This window comes from Podarcis erhardii (assembly GCF_964252035.2).
Source record: "Podarcis erhardii genome assembly, chromosome: 1".
NCBI classification, from domain to species: domain Eukaryota; kingdom Metazoa; phylum Chordata; class Lepidosauria; order Squamata; family Lacertidae; genus Podarcis; species Podarcis erhardii.
Window position 1 is genome coordinate 10,800,855 of NC_138497.1, and position 17,011 is coordinate 10,817,865.

At 45.7% G+C, this 17,011-nt stretch overlaps 1 protein-coding gene across 6 annotated transcripts in view; it reads left to right on the forward strand.

The window, feature by feature from the left end:
* The window catches only part of SYNE2 (spectrin repeat containing nuclear envelope protein 2), a 250,960-nt gene that overhangs the window by 63,122 nt on the left and 170,827 nt on the right, over nt 1-17,011 (forward strand). For all 6 annotated transcript variants that reach the window (XM_081857037.1, XM_081857038.1, XM_081857039.1 and 3 more), the window contains exons 18-30: nt 95-217; nt 1,369-1,530; nt 2,489-2,623; nt 3,520-3,675; nt 4,258-4,475; nt 6,751-6,826; nt 8,391-8,482; nt 9,684-9,807; nt 11,294-11,436; nt 12,442-12,589; nt 13,405-13,991; nt 14,675-14,854; nt 15,514-15,664. In XM_081857037.1, coding sequence (XP_081713163.1) covers nt 95-217; nt 1,369-1,530; nt 2,489-2,623; nt 3,520-3,675; nt 4,258-4,475; nt 6,751-6,826; nt 8,391-8,482; nt 9,684-9,807; nt 11,294-11,436; nt 12,442-12,589; nt 13,405-13,991; nt 14,675-14,854; nt 15,514-15,664 — 2,295 coding nt within the window. The remainder of the gene's footprint in view (nt 1-94; nt 218-1,368; nt 1,531-2,488; nt 2,624-3,519; nt 3,676-4,257; nt 4,476-6,750; nt 6,827-8,390; nt 8,483-9,683; nt 9,808-11,293; nt 11,437-12,441; nt 12,590-13,404; nt 13,992-14,674; nt 14,855-15,513; nt 15,665-17,011) is intronic.

Here is a 17,011-nt window from a genome sequence, read left to right on the forward strand (position 1 = left end):
TTATCAGAATTAGTGATAACACCAGTCATTAATTGGTGTTTGGTAGAAATTGAATAATTGGGGGGTTATAACAAATGACGTTTGATGTCCCTAGGAGATGAGATTGCTGGGAATGCAAGAGGAAGAGGAGGTGAAACTGGCAGCTGGCAGTAATGGAAAAATGGATTCTCCCACAACAGCAGAACCAGAGGACCCTGCAGTGGACAGCTCAGAGGAGGTTCTTAAGAGCCCTTGTTCTTCCAGTTCGGTGGTTCAAAAGTCTATGAATGTGCAGTGGCTGTGAACAACGGGAGCGGGAGAGTGGGGTCCCCTCCTTCTTCTGGGCAGACCAGTCCTGCTTTTGGGCCCCACAGACACGTTTGCATTGATGCTGCAGTGGCAGATGAGTTTAGGCTTGACCTCTGAAGTTGCTCGTGGCTCCAAGTCATGATTTCTAAACACACCTTTCAAGTTCTTAGGTGTTATGCCAGTCACTAGAGCACATGAGAAGTACTGTTGCGCTCATGTGCTCTTTGTGGGTTCTCCGTAGGGATTTGGTTGGGTACGATGCCAGCAAATTGGTGAGCATGATGGCCCCTTCGTCTGAACCAGCAGGGCAGTTCTTATGCTCTTATGATAATGTGGCTCAGGCCTAAACACATTCACGTTTCTAGGCCCATTGCGAACCTATGGCCAGTCCATGGATTCCACTAAACCCAGTTTCAGGAGAGGTTCCTCAAATCAGTGAGACAGGGGTGTGTGATCCTGAATCCAGGCTACGCATAGCCTCTACAGTGGTGCCTCGCAAGACGAAAAGAATCCGTTCCGCGAGTCTCTTCGTCTTGCGGTTTTTTCGTCTTGCGAAGCAACCCTATTAGCGGCTTAGCAGCTTAGCGCTATTAGCGGCTTAGCGGCTATTAGAGGCTTAGCGGCTATTAGCGGCTTAGCGGCTTAGAGGCTTAGAAAAAGGGGGGGAGTGAAAAAAATCGCAAGACTCGCAAGACGTTTTCGTCTTGCGAAGCAAGCCCATAGGGAAATTCGTCTTGCAAAGCACCTCGAAAAACGGAAAACCCTTTCGTCTAGCGGGTTTTTCGTCTTGCGAGGCATTCGTCTTGCGGGGCACCACTGTATATGCATCTGAACTCAGCCAGCCTTTTTACAGGATGCTGCCCTGTATCCCAATCTATTTTCTTTTTGAAGTGGGTTTGAACCCTTGCAGAGATCACATCAACAGAAGAAGCTTTTGGGCCTTGACTATTGAGGGAGTGAGCAAATCATCCTGCCTTAACTTATCTGGAAAGACAGTTTCCTCAAAAAAACATTTTTTACTGGAAAATGTGAATAAAAGTTCTTGTTTTCCTCTTTTCCCGCCTTTTTTTTATTTCCTAGACTCTTGATGCTGGTTCACTATCTCCGGACGAGTCTTTATCAGAAGAAGAGGTTAAGCTAAATTTTGAAGATGCTCACAAGGAGCTTGAAGCATCTATTTTAAAAGCTATGCAAATCCTTGGCCAAAAGAGCAGGCCCGAGGGACCAGTTTTGAAACATGAGGTGAGGCAAACCGTTACTGATTACTGCATAATTCATCCTGTGTTTAGGGATGGATGGAGATGGATCCTTTCCAGTTCATGTCAGTTTCACGCGTGTTTGTTTATAAGTCTGTTGTATTCTGTTTCCACATGAATGCATCCGTTGAAAAAAAATTTGTACAAAATGCTGTATTTAAATCTGTATTTTATCTCAACGTACGCATTTCTAAAAGCATTTTGTTCCAAAATACACATTATTAAAATGCATTTTGGCATGTATCACAAAATTTGGAGAAGGGCAAACTCTGAAAGCGTAATTGCGTTGTGATCCATATCTTAGTCCAGGAGGTGTGAATTTGGTTGGTCCAATTAAAAATACAGGCCAGGCAAAATTCTTCTCTAACCCTAGTTGTAGTAGTGATGGCTTTGTTGTCTCAAGTGGTAAACAAGGTAGGGCAAAGCCTCCTTAAATGAGTGGGCCTTAGTGAACAAACATTTTTATCAGCACTAGTTAGCTTGGAGGCTCCATTTTAACTTGCCTCCCACAATGCTCTGGGTCCATGCTAAGTTGAGGGCTCTGTGGAAGCGAAATTAAAATGGCGCTTTCCATGTTCGAGAACTGTAGTAGGAGTTCATTGCCTGAATATGCTCTTTGGTGATGTTGGGCTTGAGGAACAGGCCACAAACAGTGTTGCTGAGTAAGATTGGGCTCTTTGTCCCCCAGCGATGGGCTCAATGAACTCCTTCAAAATCGGTTCCTTTGCCATTCAATCCCAGCACAGCTCTGTATAGCTCTGTAATACTGCCAGCTTGGAAAGGGGCCCCTTCAAGAGGCCAGGCTACCAGTCCCACCATCCCTGACCATTGGCTCTCCAGACGGACTGACCGGCACGGCACTCGTCTATTTTTAGACAGGTAGTGTGTTTTTATTATTATTCTATAATCTTAGGCTATATCCCCCTGCCTTCCCCTTCTTGCAGGAAGCTTTTAGCATCTTGGATACCAACATCCTCCGCAAGTTTTTGAGAGCAGCAGAACAATTGAAAGACATTTTGCCCGCTTGTGAAAAGGCAGCGGTGGAGGAAAAGAGCAAAGACGTCCGCGAGAGATGGGAGGTGAGAAAATGTACCTGGGAGACCAAGAGTCCTTTTAATCACAGAGAAGCCACTTGGGGATATTTTTTTGTTAGGTGTGATGCTCTAAAGGCCTTTTTGATGGAGCTGGTATGATGTGGGAGCTAGTTATCAGCTTGGTCCAGGGAGACCCGGGTTCAAGATTGAGGCTGATTATAAACCTCACAGGATGGCCACGGGTGTCGTTGTGTGGACCTTGTAGGCCTGGTCCCACTCTGTCCTCCATGCACTGGCTAAATGTGCACTGGACTTTTCTGAGTCTTTGTATTCTCAGTCCTATCTGTCCTCTAGGACTGAGGGATTAGAGAGCCAGTCTGGTGATTAAACTGTTGGACCTGGGAGACCAGGGTTCAGTTCCCCACTTGGCCAGGAAGCTCACTGGGTGACCTTTGGGCTTCTCAGCCAAACTACCTCACAGGGATTAAGTGAGTAGGGGGAAAACCATGCATGCCAGTGTGGTGTAGTGGTTAAGAGCAATAGACTCGTAATCTGGTGAACCGGGTTCGCTTCCCCGCTCCTCCAACATGCAGCTGCTGGGTGACCTTGGGCCAGTCACACTTCTCTGAAGTCTCTCAGCCCCACTCACCTCACAGAGTGTTTGTTGTGGGGGAGGAAGGGAAAGGAGAATGTTGGCTGCTTTGAGACTCCTTCGGGTAGTGATAAAGCGGGATATCAAATCCAAACTCTTCTTCTTCTTCTTCTTTTTGATCTCCTTGGGGGAGGAAAACTGGGATATAAAAACAATAAATTGATTTCCCTGGAAGATGGTTAGGGTAGAACCTGTCTTGTTTCCACCATATCCTCTCCGAAATACCCCACTTAACCTGCTTGTTTTGTTTGTTACCGTCATTTCTGAACATGTATTCCATATTCTGCAGGCAGTTCGCTGTGAAATCGTATCCTATGTTGAATTAAAAATGGAAATCGAACGAGGGAAGCTGAACAATGCCTTTTCAAAACTCAATAAGCAAATAAATAAAGAAAAGAAGCTGCTCAATACGGGAAAGACGAAGGGGCTCATTGCAGAACATGAGGTATTGCATAAAACCAATACAGTTGTACCTTGGATCTCAAACACCTTGGCTCCCAAACAAAACAGCTCCTGAACGGTCAAAACCTGGAATGAGTGTTCTGGTTTTTGAACGATTTTTGGAAGCCGAACGTCCGATGGGGCTTCCGATTGGCTGCAGGAGCTTCCTGCACCCAGTCAGAAGGCACAGGTTTTCAAATGTTTTGGAAGTCAAACAGACTTCCGGAATGGATTCCGTTCGACTTCCAAGGTATGACTGTATTCTTCTCTCTTTGATTCTCAGGATATGGGTTACCTTAAGAAACTGTTGCAGGCAGTTTTGTTTTGTTTTGTTTTAGTACTTATAGCCCTCCCTTCACTGAATGGTCCCAGGGTGGGTTACAGAAATGTCACCATCAGAACAAGTCACAGAATCATGAAACGAAACCGCAAAACAGCTTAGGGGAAAGTGACAGAGGCAAGTTGCAGCAGTGCGTACTAATGCAGGGAGAGGGTAGGCACCCACCCAATCAAAAGTCTTGAGTAAAGAAGTGTGTCTTGACAAATCATCGAAAAGTGTGATTTTTGTATTCCTCTATCTGTTTAGGCGATATTTTCTCAGCAAGGTGTCCTGGGCGAGCTACACACTTCCTTGCAAGCCCTGAAAACCATGAGCAAGAACATGACGGAGGAAGAAAAGCAGGCTGAGAAAAAGACCCCGGTTGTAGAATATGAGCGGAAGAAGGAAGAGCTTCAGAGGCAGGCTTTGGCTGTTCACAGCGAGCTGTTGTCTATGGCAGCCGATAGCCATTCACCCAAGAGAGGGTGGGTCTTTATTTATTTTTTCAATTTTTTTCAATTGATTTTTCAGAATTTTTAAACAAGCATACATACATACATCTTAACAGTACTTAATCCAATCTTAGTAACATTGTTAAGTGACTTCCTCAAATCCCCCTAGCTGAATTTCAGTGTATTTCATTGTAACACTTTTCCAAAACCAATTTTCTCATAAAATTAACTTAATCACTTAACAACTTTCAACCTTTTCATTTTAACTTTAAAGATATTCTCTAACATCACATATTTAAATCCTAGGCCTATCTGGTATTTGCGAGTTTTTCCAATTAAGTTATCTTAGCATATTTAGCTAAATAGTCTTTGAATTTCATCCATTACTCCTGCTACTCCTCCTCCTTCTGGTCGCAGACTCTTCCAGTCAGGTCGGCTAGCTCTGAAAAGTCCATCATCTTCATCTGCCATTCCTCCACTGTTGGGACTTCTTGTGTTTTCCAATTCTTAGCTAACAAAATTCTAGCTGCAGTTGTGGCATACTAGAGAGGGTGGGTACAGTGGTGCCCCGCAAGACGAATGCCTCGCAAGACGGAAAACTCGCTAGACGAAAGAGTTTTCCGTTTTGGAGGTGCTTCGCAAAACGAATTTCCTATGGGCTTGCTTCGCAAGACGAAAATGTCTTGCGAGTTCCTGCGGGTTTTTTCCCCTCCCCCCCTTTTTCTAAGCCGCTAAGCCGCTTATCTGCTTATCCGCTAAGCCGCTAAAAGCCGCTAAAAGCCGCTAATAGTGCTAATCCGCTAAGCCGTCAATGGGCTTGCTTCGCAAGACGAAAAAACCGCTAGACGGAGAGACTTGCGGAACGGATTCCTTTCGTCTTGCAAGGCACCACTGTATTGCCAATGGACACTTTGGTACTGCTTCTTGGGGGCTTCCCAGATGATTGTGTTCAGTTGCAAACACATAACAGGTGATCGACAGAAGGCAAGTCCTTCTTCGCTTTGATATGCAGTATCCTTCATGACGCCAGGGTCCAGCAGCAGTCAAGACCCGGGGTGGGTCAGAGGCTGCAGACTTTCCAGCAAAGGAGCTAGACCAGCCGAGGCCAAGGAATGCAAGTCCCAGGAAAAACCTCATGAATCTGTAGAGTCAGAACATGGATCCTCAGGGCACCTTACGCTGAGCCCCAGGAACCAAATTCCCCCCACCAGGAGCTCAGCAAGGAATGGAGGAGGAGTGCTGATCTGGAGATGAGTGGGTTGGCCCTTCAAGAATCTATAGAGTTAGTCACAAGAGGGTGGAGCCTGAAAGAGAAAGAGGTTGGGAGCAGGAGCTTAAGAAATCTGCTTCCACTCTTCATTGGAGCAAGTTGCTCATTTGGAGCAGGGTGGCGCTGTAGGTAAAACCTCAGTGCCTAGGACTTGCTGATCGTAAGGTCGGCGGTTCGAATCCCCACGGCGGGGTGAGCTCCCGTCGTTCGGTCCCAGCTCCTGCCCACCTAGCAGTTCGAAAGCACATCAGAGTGCAAGTAGATAAATAGGTACCGCTTTATAGCGGGAAGGTAAACGGTGTTTCCGTGTTGGGCTAGTGCTGGCTTGCCAGAGCAGCTTCGTCATGCTGGCCACGTGACCAGGAAGTGTCTTCGGACAGCGCTGGTTCCCGGCCTCTTAAGCGAGATGAGCGCGCAACCCTAGAGTCGGACACGACTGGCCCGTACGGGCAGGGGTACCTTTACCTTTACCTTTAAGGTCCTGCAACTTCTGACCCATCTTATTCCCCGCAAAACCAACAACAGCTGTTGGGTGGAAGAACCACAGAACTGTCTGCCAGATGTAATTTGGCAGTGGAAGTAAATCTTTTTGGGTGTACGAACAAGTATGTCAAATTTTAATTTGCAGGTGGGTGCAGGGAATTATACTTTGGTTGCAGGACTTTGGGAAACTCCACATTCCATTTTCAGTGATCGTGCATGTGGACCGTATTATATATCAAATATTTTATTCTTAGCACCCTATACTCAAAGCAAATTTTCTGCTCTTTGGGCAACTGTGCTTTTCATGTAGCTGTGTTTTTATACATTGATTTAAAAATGTAATTCAGAGTTTATTGTTTTCAGCGTATTGAAGCCTGGCCTGTAAACCACTGATGAACATAATAATTGAAAAAACGCATGGTCATTTCATAGAATCATAGAATTGTAGAGTTGGAATGGATCCCCAAGGCCATCTATCTAGTCCAACCCCTTGCAATACAGGAATTGTTTTGTTTTGCATTGTACCAAGCTGATGTTATTGTTATTTTAATCCAGAGAGTTTGCCCTTGCTTCTGCCAATGGAGAGAAGACATCATTTCTTAATCCTGGCAATGGGTTTTCAACTGAAAGGGTAAGACGTTTGGATACGCTCCTAGAGTTTCCTTAGGGATGCTTCCCATGAGACACTTTGCTCCCAATAAGAGTAGGTTCCTTAATGCAAGCATGAATTCCCAGAGTATCAGTGACACTCTAGTTCTTATTTATACTTTTGGGGGGAGACCACCTACTGCTGCAGACTGTTCAAATGTTGAATAAGGTAAAGGTAAAGGGACCCCTGACCATTAGGTCCGGTCATGACCGACTCTGGGGTTGTGGCGCTCATCTCGCTTTATTGGCCAAGGGAGCCGGTGTACAGTTTCTATGTCATGTGGCCAGCATGACTAAGCCGCTTCTGGCAAACCAGAGCAGCACACGGAAACGCCGTTCACCTTCCCGCCGGAGCGGTACCTATTTATCTACTTACACTTGACGTGCTTCCGAACTGCTAGGTTGGCAGGAGCAGGGACCGAGCAACGGGAGCTCACCCCCCCCAAACTTGGGTGACCTGTTCTTCCCAGTGATTTCCCCATGTTTGCTCTAGTCCTGCTTTCCTATATCTTCATATATGCATTTGTTTGAAGCATTTTTAAACTGGCCTTAGCAGTGTGGAACCTTGTTGGCCTTCAACTCTCATCAGCCCCAGCCAATATGCCGTGGTGAGGGATGATGGGAGTTGTTGTCCGACAACATATGGGGGGCTGAGAGTTTCCCATTTCCTAACCTGCAGTATACTACTATTATATGTGCATGTATTGTGAGTAGAGCTGAACTAAAAAAGTTCTGAGGTGATAACTTTCTACCAGATTTTTTAGGTGGGAGAAAAGGAGAAGAACCATTGGATTGAAATAATGTTATAACTATATTTGATTTTAGCATGGTATACTGAAACTGATTTTTAGATGTTATAAACTGGGTTTTTTTTTTTAGAATACCTTAACAATTTTAAAGTGTTTTTACTTTGTTTCTAAATTGTGCATCTGTTTGTTGCCCTGGACTCCTTGGAGAGGAAATGCAGGGTATAAATTTAATTAATAATTAAAAAATAATAATCTATTCAAAATTCAGGGGCTTTTCTATGGTGATACAACGGTTCTCGCCCCTCCATACCACCCCCAAACTGTATTTTTAGCTTCACCGCTTCTTCTAGTAACCCTTTCCTTTCCTTTTGCCCCTAACAATACAATGCAATTCCTGGGCATTCTGGGCAGAAAAAATGGCTGCGACCATTATTATTATTATTATTAAAGATGCCCACTACTCGTGTGTACAACAGCTTCTTCGTGCATACAGAGCTTCCCTCTACATTAAAACTGATGGGAAAACTTCCATGTTCAAGAGCACTTTGTGTTCATTGGTTCATGTAGGGGACTCTGAATAGGGAACTGGAAGTGTATGGCAGAAATTTTACATATGGCTTAAAAACTTCTTGTGTTTATTGAGGTTATGTTTTTAAATAGAGCCTCTAGTCTAGTATCATGAATGTTTTGCCTCTTCTCCCCCTTCCCCCCGACCTGGGAAAAAGCTCTAATTAAATTACATGTATGTTTGTAATTTGCTATTATGGATTGAAACTGAGATTTTGATGTTTTGTTCAGGGTGCAGGAGACGTGGAACTAGAAAAGAAACTTCAGAGTGCAGAGAAGTTTGGAAAACATGGAGACTTGTCTCTGAAGGAATTACAAAAGAGGTACTGCCCAATATAGAATGTGGAAGCAGCAATGAATAAATTTATACCAAAAGTATCAGGAGCAAAGTGACATCATCACCACAATACCTCAAGGACTGCCTCTTTCCATATGAACTACCTGGACCCTGAAATCATCTTCTGAGGCCCTCCTTCGTGTGCTTCCTCCTCGAGAGGGTGGCAACATGAGAACAGGGCCTTCTCTGCAGTGGCTCCCTGTCTGTGGAATGCTCTCTCTAAGGAAGTTCACCTGGCGCCTTCATTATACCCCTTTAGGCACCAGGCAAAAATGTTCCTTTTTAACCAGGCCTTTGGTTGATCTGATCTGATCAACATCCTATGTGGCTTTTTTTTTGGAGGGGGGTGTTATTGGGTTGCTTGCTTTTATTTTGATTATATATACTGTGGTTTTTACATTGATCTTTTCTGTGAACCACCCTGAAACCTCCAGGTATAGGGCGGTATATAAATTCAATAAATCATCACCATGGCAAATTTGTATTTTCCTAATCAATGAAACAAAATTGGCGTTTGGTATCGTCTTAATTTGACTTTTTGGTTCACAGCTTGCTTGTGTTTTGAAATGAGTTTTAAAAAAAGGGCATTCTTCTTATGCCTGACATACCGTATTTTTTGCTCTATAAGACGCACCAGATCACAAGACGCACCTAGTTTTTGGAGGAGGAAAACAAGAAAAAAAATAATTCTGAATCTCAGAAGCCAGAACAGCAAGAGGGATCGCTGTGCAGTGAAAGCAGCAATCCCTCTTCCTGTTCTGGCTTCTGGGATAGCTGCGCAGCCTGCATTCGCTCCATTAGACGCACACACATTCCCCCTTACTTTTTAGGAGGGAAAAAGTGAGTCTTATAGAGCAAAAAATACAGTAGATTGTTGAGCCTATTTTGCCCAGGAAAAAGAGGTGGATGGTCTAATCCATGGGTAGCCAACATGGTGCCCTCTAGCTTGTACACCAAAGCCCATCAGCTCTAGCCAGCATGATGTATATTTTAGTTAGCTGGTGATGTTTTAGTCTGCTCTGTATTTTCCATTGCTTCTGTCATTTGCAGAGTTATATTTTTATAATTTTATCATTGTGCGTTATATTTTTATGTGTTGCACCCTGCTCTGGTATCTGCCTAGACGAAGGGTGGGTTATGAATATTCCTCGTGGTTGGTGATAATAATAGTTGTTGTTTTTCTCTAGCTACCACACAGAAAGACATAATCTGAAGCTTTGCTTAAACACCATCAGAGAAAAAACAGCATGTGCTTTTACTGGCGGTGTGAAAGATATTTTCAGCCTTCAGAATAAGCTGCAAGAGTTGGAGGTAAATATCAAAATCCTACTGTGTATTAAGGCTGATATCTGATTAACCAGAGGCATCACCTGAGCCCTTATATCCTAGCTTGATCGCTGAGATCATCCAGAGGGGCTGCTGTGGTCTAAACCACAGAGCCTAGGGTTTGCCGATCACAAGGTCGGCGGTTCAAATCCCCGTGATGGGGTGAGCTCCCATTGTTCGGTCCCTGCTCCTGCCAACCTAGCCGTTCTAAAGCACATCAGCGCAAGTAGATAAATAGGTACCACTCCGGCGGGAAGGTAAACGGCGTTTCAGTGTGCTGCTCTGGTTCACCAGAAGCGGCTTAGTCATGCTGGCCACATGACCCGGAAGCTGTCTGCGGACAAACACCGGCTCCCTTGGCCAGTAAAGCGAGATGAGCGCCGCAACCCCAGAGTCGTCCGCAACTGGATCTAACAGTCAGGGGTACTTTTACCTTTACATTATAGAGGCCTTACTAAAAGTTGGGCATTTACTGTAGTGTTGTCGGTCCCATGCTGTGGGACACACTTCCAGCAGGGATTTGGCAACCAGTTCTTCTTTGCTTTTGACTTTCAGGAATCTCTTGATGACTTTTCTGTGGTGACAGACAGGACTTTGCACCTTTTTAAATGTTCATTTTGTTACTAGGCAACCACTGTAATGATTATCTGTCTTGCTTTTTTGTGGGAGTTTAATGCATCATGCTCCCCTGGTGGTTTATGACTTGGCAGTATAGAAATACTTATATGAATGGATGAATGGAATACTTATATTTATGTATGCCGCTGCCGCGGCTCTTGTTTTCTTAGCCCAAAAATGGAAAACAAGGGAAGTCCCAACTAAAGAAGATTGGCAACTTAAATTGATGGAATATGAGCAGCTTGCGGACCTAACGTATAGAATAAGAGAGCAAGAAGACTGGAAAATGTTTATTGAATATACGGAGGAAAATTGTGTTTATTTGAAAATGTGGGCAGCATTAAGATAAATTCAACAGGGTAAATAAGTTTTAATGGATGTAAAATGGAATACTGAAAGGTTTCGTTTATATAAAATATGCAGGGGTTTATGTTGTGCAGAATGAACCATGGAAGGAGAGGAAGGGAAGTCATTGATATTTTCAGGTTGTTTAAGTGAATATTCTAAAATGTAAAACAGAAATTTAAAAATTAAACTAAAAAAATACTTATATGAATGAATAAATAAACCATGAAAACTGTGGTCTGCAACTGAAATATCACTATCTGAAGGTTTAATAAAACATTTCGATAGGCTTGCTGTTCAGCTTTATAGAACAAAACAGTGTTTGCTGCATAGCAGAATAAAACAGGAACATCCAGGTCATGCAATGCATATTTATCCTTGTGGGTGTTATATCTGAACAATTGCCGCATTATCCTTAACGTTTAAACCCCTTGTTAACATTTTATATTTGTTAACCTTTGCACCTCTCGTTATTTGTATCACCAGCATTTTCTTTCTCTTGTTTCAGGCCTTGGAGAGCAAAGGCGATTCTTCTTGGAAACAGTTTGAAAGGATGGTTTTGCTGCTGGGCAAGTTTTCCTGCAAAGCAGATGAGTCTCAGGAAGAGCTGCTCAGAGAGTGGAACAGAGCCTGGAATTCTCTGAAGGAGAGGTACAGCCTGCACATAGAGACTGGGGAGGAGTCGGACTATCAGGGACAGCCTGCCAGATGTTCCCTCCAGATGTTGTTGGGACTCCCTTCAGCCCCAGCTCACAGGGCCAGTAATCGGGGGGGGGGGGGTGTTGCGCTCCAGGGACATCTGCAGAAATAAATATGAAACATGACTTTCTTTCCCCCGGCCATTTTTAAATTGATGTTTTCATTGATCTTATTGCAATTCTGCATGCCGTACATCGCCAGGCTCAATTTTTTTTAAAATGAAAAATGTGCCCTGTAAATAAATATTTGCTGAAGAAATACAACCTAGAATCATAGAATCCTAGAGTTGGAAGAGACCACAAGGGCCATCGAATCCAACCCCCTGCCAAGCAGGAAACACCATCAGAGCACTCCTGACATATGGTTGTCAAGCCTCTGCTTAAAGACCTCCAAAGAAGGAGACTCCACCACACTCCTTGGCAGCAAATTCCACTGTCGAACAGCTCTTACTGTCAGGAAGTTCTTCCTAATGTTTAGGTGGAATCTTTTTTCTTGTAGTTTGGATCCATTGCTCCTTGTCCGCTTCTCTGGAGCAGCAGAAAACAACCTTTCTCCCTCCTCTATGTGACATCCTTTTATATATTTGAACATGGCTATCATATATAACCATATATATACCATATATAACCTGTGCCATTAATAATGTTTGTGCAACCTGTACAGCACATAGGCGACAATTATTCACACAATTAAAATTCTTGTTCAAAAACAATTTCTCACCATTTATCAGATTTGTGAGAATAAGACAACTACTTACAAAGTGCCATGAAAACTTATAAGCTATCCAAAATAGCTTCTTCTTCTTCTTCTAGAAGCGACTGTAAGTGTTGTCTATGACAATAACCATGTAACTATCTGCCATGCTGGGAATCGCCCTTGACACAGGTGTTCTATAGCTGAGCCGCAACTGATTTCCTCTCCATGTCTCCTGATCAAATTTATCCTCTTGTTTTGTAGGATTCACTCTTTAAAGGCTGTTTTGGCCCTTCTAGCACCTATAGAAAGTGAATGGGTTCAGCTGTGCAACGCGGACGAAGAGCTCCGCCAGAGAGACATTCCCCGGAGCGTGCTAAATAACACTAGCCTTCCCTTCAAGAAAGTGAAGGTTTGTGCTCATTATTCTTTCTTGGAATCTCGTGTTGGCTTAGCGAAGGGCTCCCAGATTGGGTCAGTAAGGGTGTTTCTACACCCCCTACAGATCCTGCCCCACTAATGAGAGGCCACAAATACTTGAAGCCCTTCAAATTAAGGGCCAAAAGCCCAGGTAAAAAGGAAAGTTTTTGGCTAGTGCCTAAAAATAGACCATGATGGTGCCTGGGGAAGCATTCTGCATGCAGAGAGCCCCCACTGAAGAAGACCCGTTTCTGTGTCACCACCCTTCAGACCTTGCATGGAGGAGGAACACAGAAAAGGGTCCCAGATGCCAATCACATTTGAGATGTGGGATTGATCTGGGTTGGTTTATGTGGGAAGAGGGGCTGTTTGAGCTATTTATGCTGAGTCAATAATTCACCTGCCTAGTCCAGCATTATCTAGTACAGTGTTTCTCAAACTTGGGGCCCCAAACTTGGACTACAACTCCCATCATCCCTAGCTAGCAGGACCAGTGGTCAGGGATGATGGGAGTTGTAGTCCAACAGCAGCTGGGAATCAAAGTTTGAGGAACACAGGATGACAGGAACTCCCTAAGTGTTCTTTTGGCTACTTGACCCTTTTTCCTGGAGGTGCCCAAGAGCTTAACCTCCTAGGGGCCTGCAGGGAATACAAAGCATGTGCTCTTCCTATGGGTCCCATCACTCATCCCCTATGCTTAACAGATAACAAAATCATAGAGTTGAAAGGGACCGTGAGACTTGATGCTCATTGCTGCTTTTTACAGCACAATTTCGCTTATCGCCGTTGCAATCCCTTGCTTTTCAGAAAATGCAGACATCTATAGCAAATTGTACCAAACAGTGCAGCTTGCTAGAACAAGGCAGGCGTCAAAGAACAGAGGTTGATCCAAAAGACTGGGAAGAAGCGAGCGCAGTCGCCGCTGAATACAAAGTGCGATTGGGGGAGCTGGGTTGCAAGATGCAGGTGATTGAGACAATCCTGCGTGACATGGAAACTTTTCTGGCTTTGCTGATGCATGTGAAACAGTCTTTGGGTGCCTCTGTGCCTCTCAGCATCGCCCCAGGATCACCCGGGGAAGCTATGCTGCAGGAGATTTCTCTGATAAAAAAGGAGGCCAAATCTCTCGACGAGAGGTTGAAGCAAGTCAGCATTTACACCGATGATGATGAAAGCGGGAAAAAGATGTGTTGCGAAGACCTCGTCGCTGCGTTACCTGTGAACGAAAGCCCTGTGGTTGGCTCCATGGAGGAACAAGACATCAACCAGAACAGGGAAGCTCAGGAAGAATTTACCTCGAAGAATAGCGATCTCTTTAAAAACATCCAAGACGTGCATGTTAAGATCAGCAAAATAGGCTTGAGGGAGCCAACGATCCCTGCTGTTCAGCAAAGGTGAGGTTTCTCTTTCTCCCCTCCCTCTCAGATTCAGTCAAATAAAGTTGAGGATATTTTGCCTCGGGAAAATGGAAAATGGGTTAGGGGGAAAGAAAAGGGGTGTCTACAGTGGTACCTCGGGTTAAGGACTTAATTCGTTCTGGAGGTCCGTTCTTAACCTGAAACTGTTGTTAACCTGAGGTACCACTTTAACTAATGGGGCCTCCCGCTGCTACCGCGCTGCTGCTGCACAATTTCTGTTCTCATCCTGAAGCAAAGTTCTTAACCTGAGGTACTATTTCTGGGTCAGCGGAGTCTGTAACCTGAAGCGTCTGTAACCCGAGGTACCACTGTATATGACTATTGCTTTAGGGTTCATGGGTTCAGCTGCCTCCCCCCCAAATCCAATAAGTAAATAGAAATACTTAACTTACTGAGCAATTGTATTGCAGATAACTTGGTTCTGTCCTCCTAACATAAAGCCTGCCCCCCCCCAATAAATCCTGGCTATGCCCATGTTAGGGTTCATTGTTTTTAATCACAAAACTGAGAAACAGTAAGATACCCTGTAGAAGTGGAAGGAGCATAGCACCCATAGGAGCTTTCATACCAGGCAGTGGCATGGAAATTGTTTTAATCAACATCCTAAATACCCAGCAGCGGAGGTGACAAAAACGGATGCGACTTGTTCCTGTTTCTAGGTTGAAGTCGATCAGCGAACTGCGGCAGAAGCTGGACCGCCTTGCTGCGGAGATGAGGTCCTTGAATGAAGTCGCCAGCCGGCTTTCGCGGTCCGCAAATGGCCAGGGGGAAGAAGTCAAGCGGCAGTGGAAACTCACAGAGGGCTTGTGGAAGAAAACAAAGCTTGCCATTGCCGAAAAGTGAGAGGCTAAGTTTGTGGGATTTTGTGCAACATTTTCCAGAGCTGGACAGTGGGGTGGGGCAGTGGCTCTTAACTGACCTCCTAGCAGTGCTGCTTATAGGGAGGAGCAAGCACCGTATTGGCTCCGCCCATGTTTTTGCAGTGCCAGCCTCCCTGCTATCTTGCCTCTCCCTCTCTCCCAGGTAAGCAGCAGCAAACCACCTGCTGGGAGATCACCGCTTCCCCTCTAGCCCAGGGTTTTCCAAACTTGGGTCTCCAGCTGTTTTTGGACTACAACTCCCATCATCCATAGCTAGCAGAACCAGTGGTCAGGGGTGATGGGAATTGTAGTCCACAGACAGCTGGAGACCCAAGTTTGGAAAACCCTGGGTGAGAGGGAGTGCACTATTCCATCATGCAAAGAGAAGACTGCACAATGGAATTCTTTAAAATACTTTAAAATATCTTCCTGTTCCAAATGAAGCCTTGCTTCATTTTTTCAAAAACAGGTTTCTAGTTCCTGTGGCTGCAAAGCAAAACTGTAAACCCGTGGCCCTCTTGACGTTGCTTGGGTTCTGTACTAAAAGCCAGATCCCTTGATTTGGAAAACGAGTGCCTTCAGGCTTAGGCCATCCTGCGAACATGTCAATTATTTTTGCTTTGCTTTCTTTCAAATAGGCAGGAACACTGTGCGAGAGTGATGGAGCTCTTGAAGCAATATCACAGCTGCAAAAACTGTCTGACAGGCATTATTCAGAAGCAAGAGCATACCTTGTCTCAGCAAGTGTCTTACATGGGAAAAGAGAACTTGCAGAGGATAATTGCCATGGTGAGTTTATTGCGGTACCGTGCAAAAGCAGATAAAGCGGCACAATTTTTATGGTGGCCACGGAATCCTAGCTTTCATTTTTTTATACAATGAAATAAGAAACGGGTGTGTGTATGGTTGCAAAGGTAGGCTTTAAATCGAAAGAAGTCAACCTTAGATGTTGTTGGGCTCCATTTCTCATCACCCCGATGGCTGACCATGTTGTGTGGAACGGGCAGGAGGGACCCCATCAACACCTGTAGGGCCACAGGTTGTCCACCTCTGCTTCAAAGAATAAGGGAAGCTTGAAAGGAGGTCCAGACCTCTGCCTTCTTGTTACATCCAGCAATTCATAGTGGGTTTTGTGTCCTGATGAAAATTCCAAGGGACGTGTCAGGGGACTGCCATCGGGACAGGGGAGGGAGGCAGGGTGTGCTGGTCCTGGGGGGGGGTTACCGTGTGGCGTGGTCTGAGTCTGGTCCTAGGTCGAGGGTATGCTGTCCGTCAAGAGCGAAGCAGGGTCCAAGGCAAAGAGCCGGGCGTGGTCAGGAACTCTGGAAGAGCAGGACAGGGTCTGGCAGGAACTAGCAACCAACAATGTTGCTCCCACAACTTGGGACTGGGGCTGGCTGGCTTTTATCTGCCCCAAGGCATAGGGCGGCCCCGGTCCACAGGTGACTCGCCTCTCCTGGCCTGGAGGCGAGCACTCCTCCTGTGGGAACTTAGTTCCCTCCACCTCTCTGCCCTGAGCCTCTGCAGCTCAGGAGAGGCTGGAGGGTTACCAGACCCAGAGGCAACCTCAGCTTACTCTGACGGGGCTGAGAGTGGAGCACCTGCAAGCAATGGGTCCTCCATCACCTCCGGAGCCAGAGCAGACTCAGCTGGTGTCTGCTCCTGAGGATCCGGCACAGGTGAGGGCCCTTCAGGTTCAAGGCCCTGCCCCGGCTCAGCCGGCCCTGGAGGCGGGGACTCCTGTGCAGGCTGGGATTCCTCAGGTTCAGCCTCTGAATCAGATTCCCAGGCCATCACACAGGGGGGCCATTGGGATACAGAGAGCCTCCAAAACTCCTGAGGAGCAGTTCCTTTTCCAGCGGTGGGAAAAGCCACACCTCCAGTGGAGAAGAGAGGGAAGGGGCCAGCCAAGCGAGGAAAGGGCTCGAGGATGCTGCTGAGAGCCCCAGCGCCTCACCTGGCCAGACTGGCCAGGAGGGACGCACACCACTTCCGTCGCCCACCTTGCGCGGGGGGGGGGGGGGGGTGAAACGCAAGGAGGGGAGGAGGAGGAGGCTTGGGGTGCCGAAGTTCTTTTGTTGGGGGAGAAGCCGGAAGGGGCCACTCCCGGATTCTGCAAGTGACTGAGACGGACAT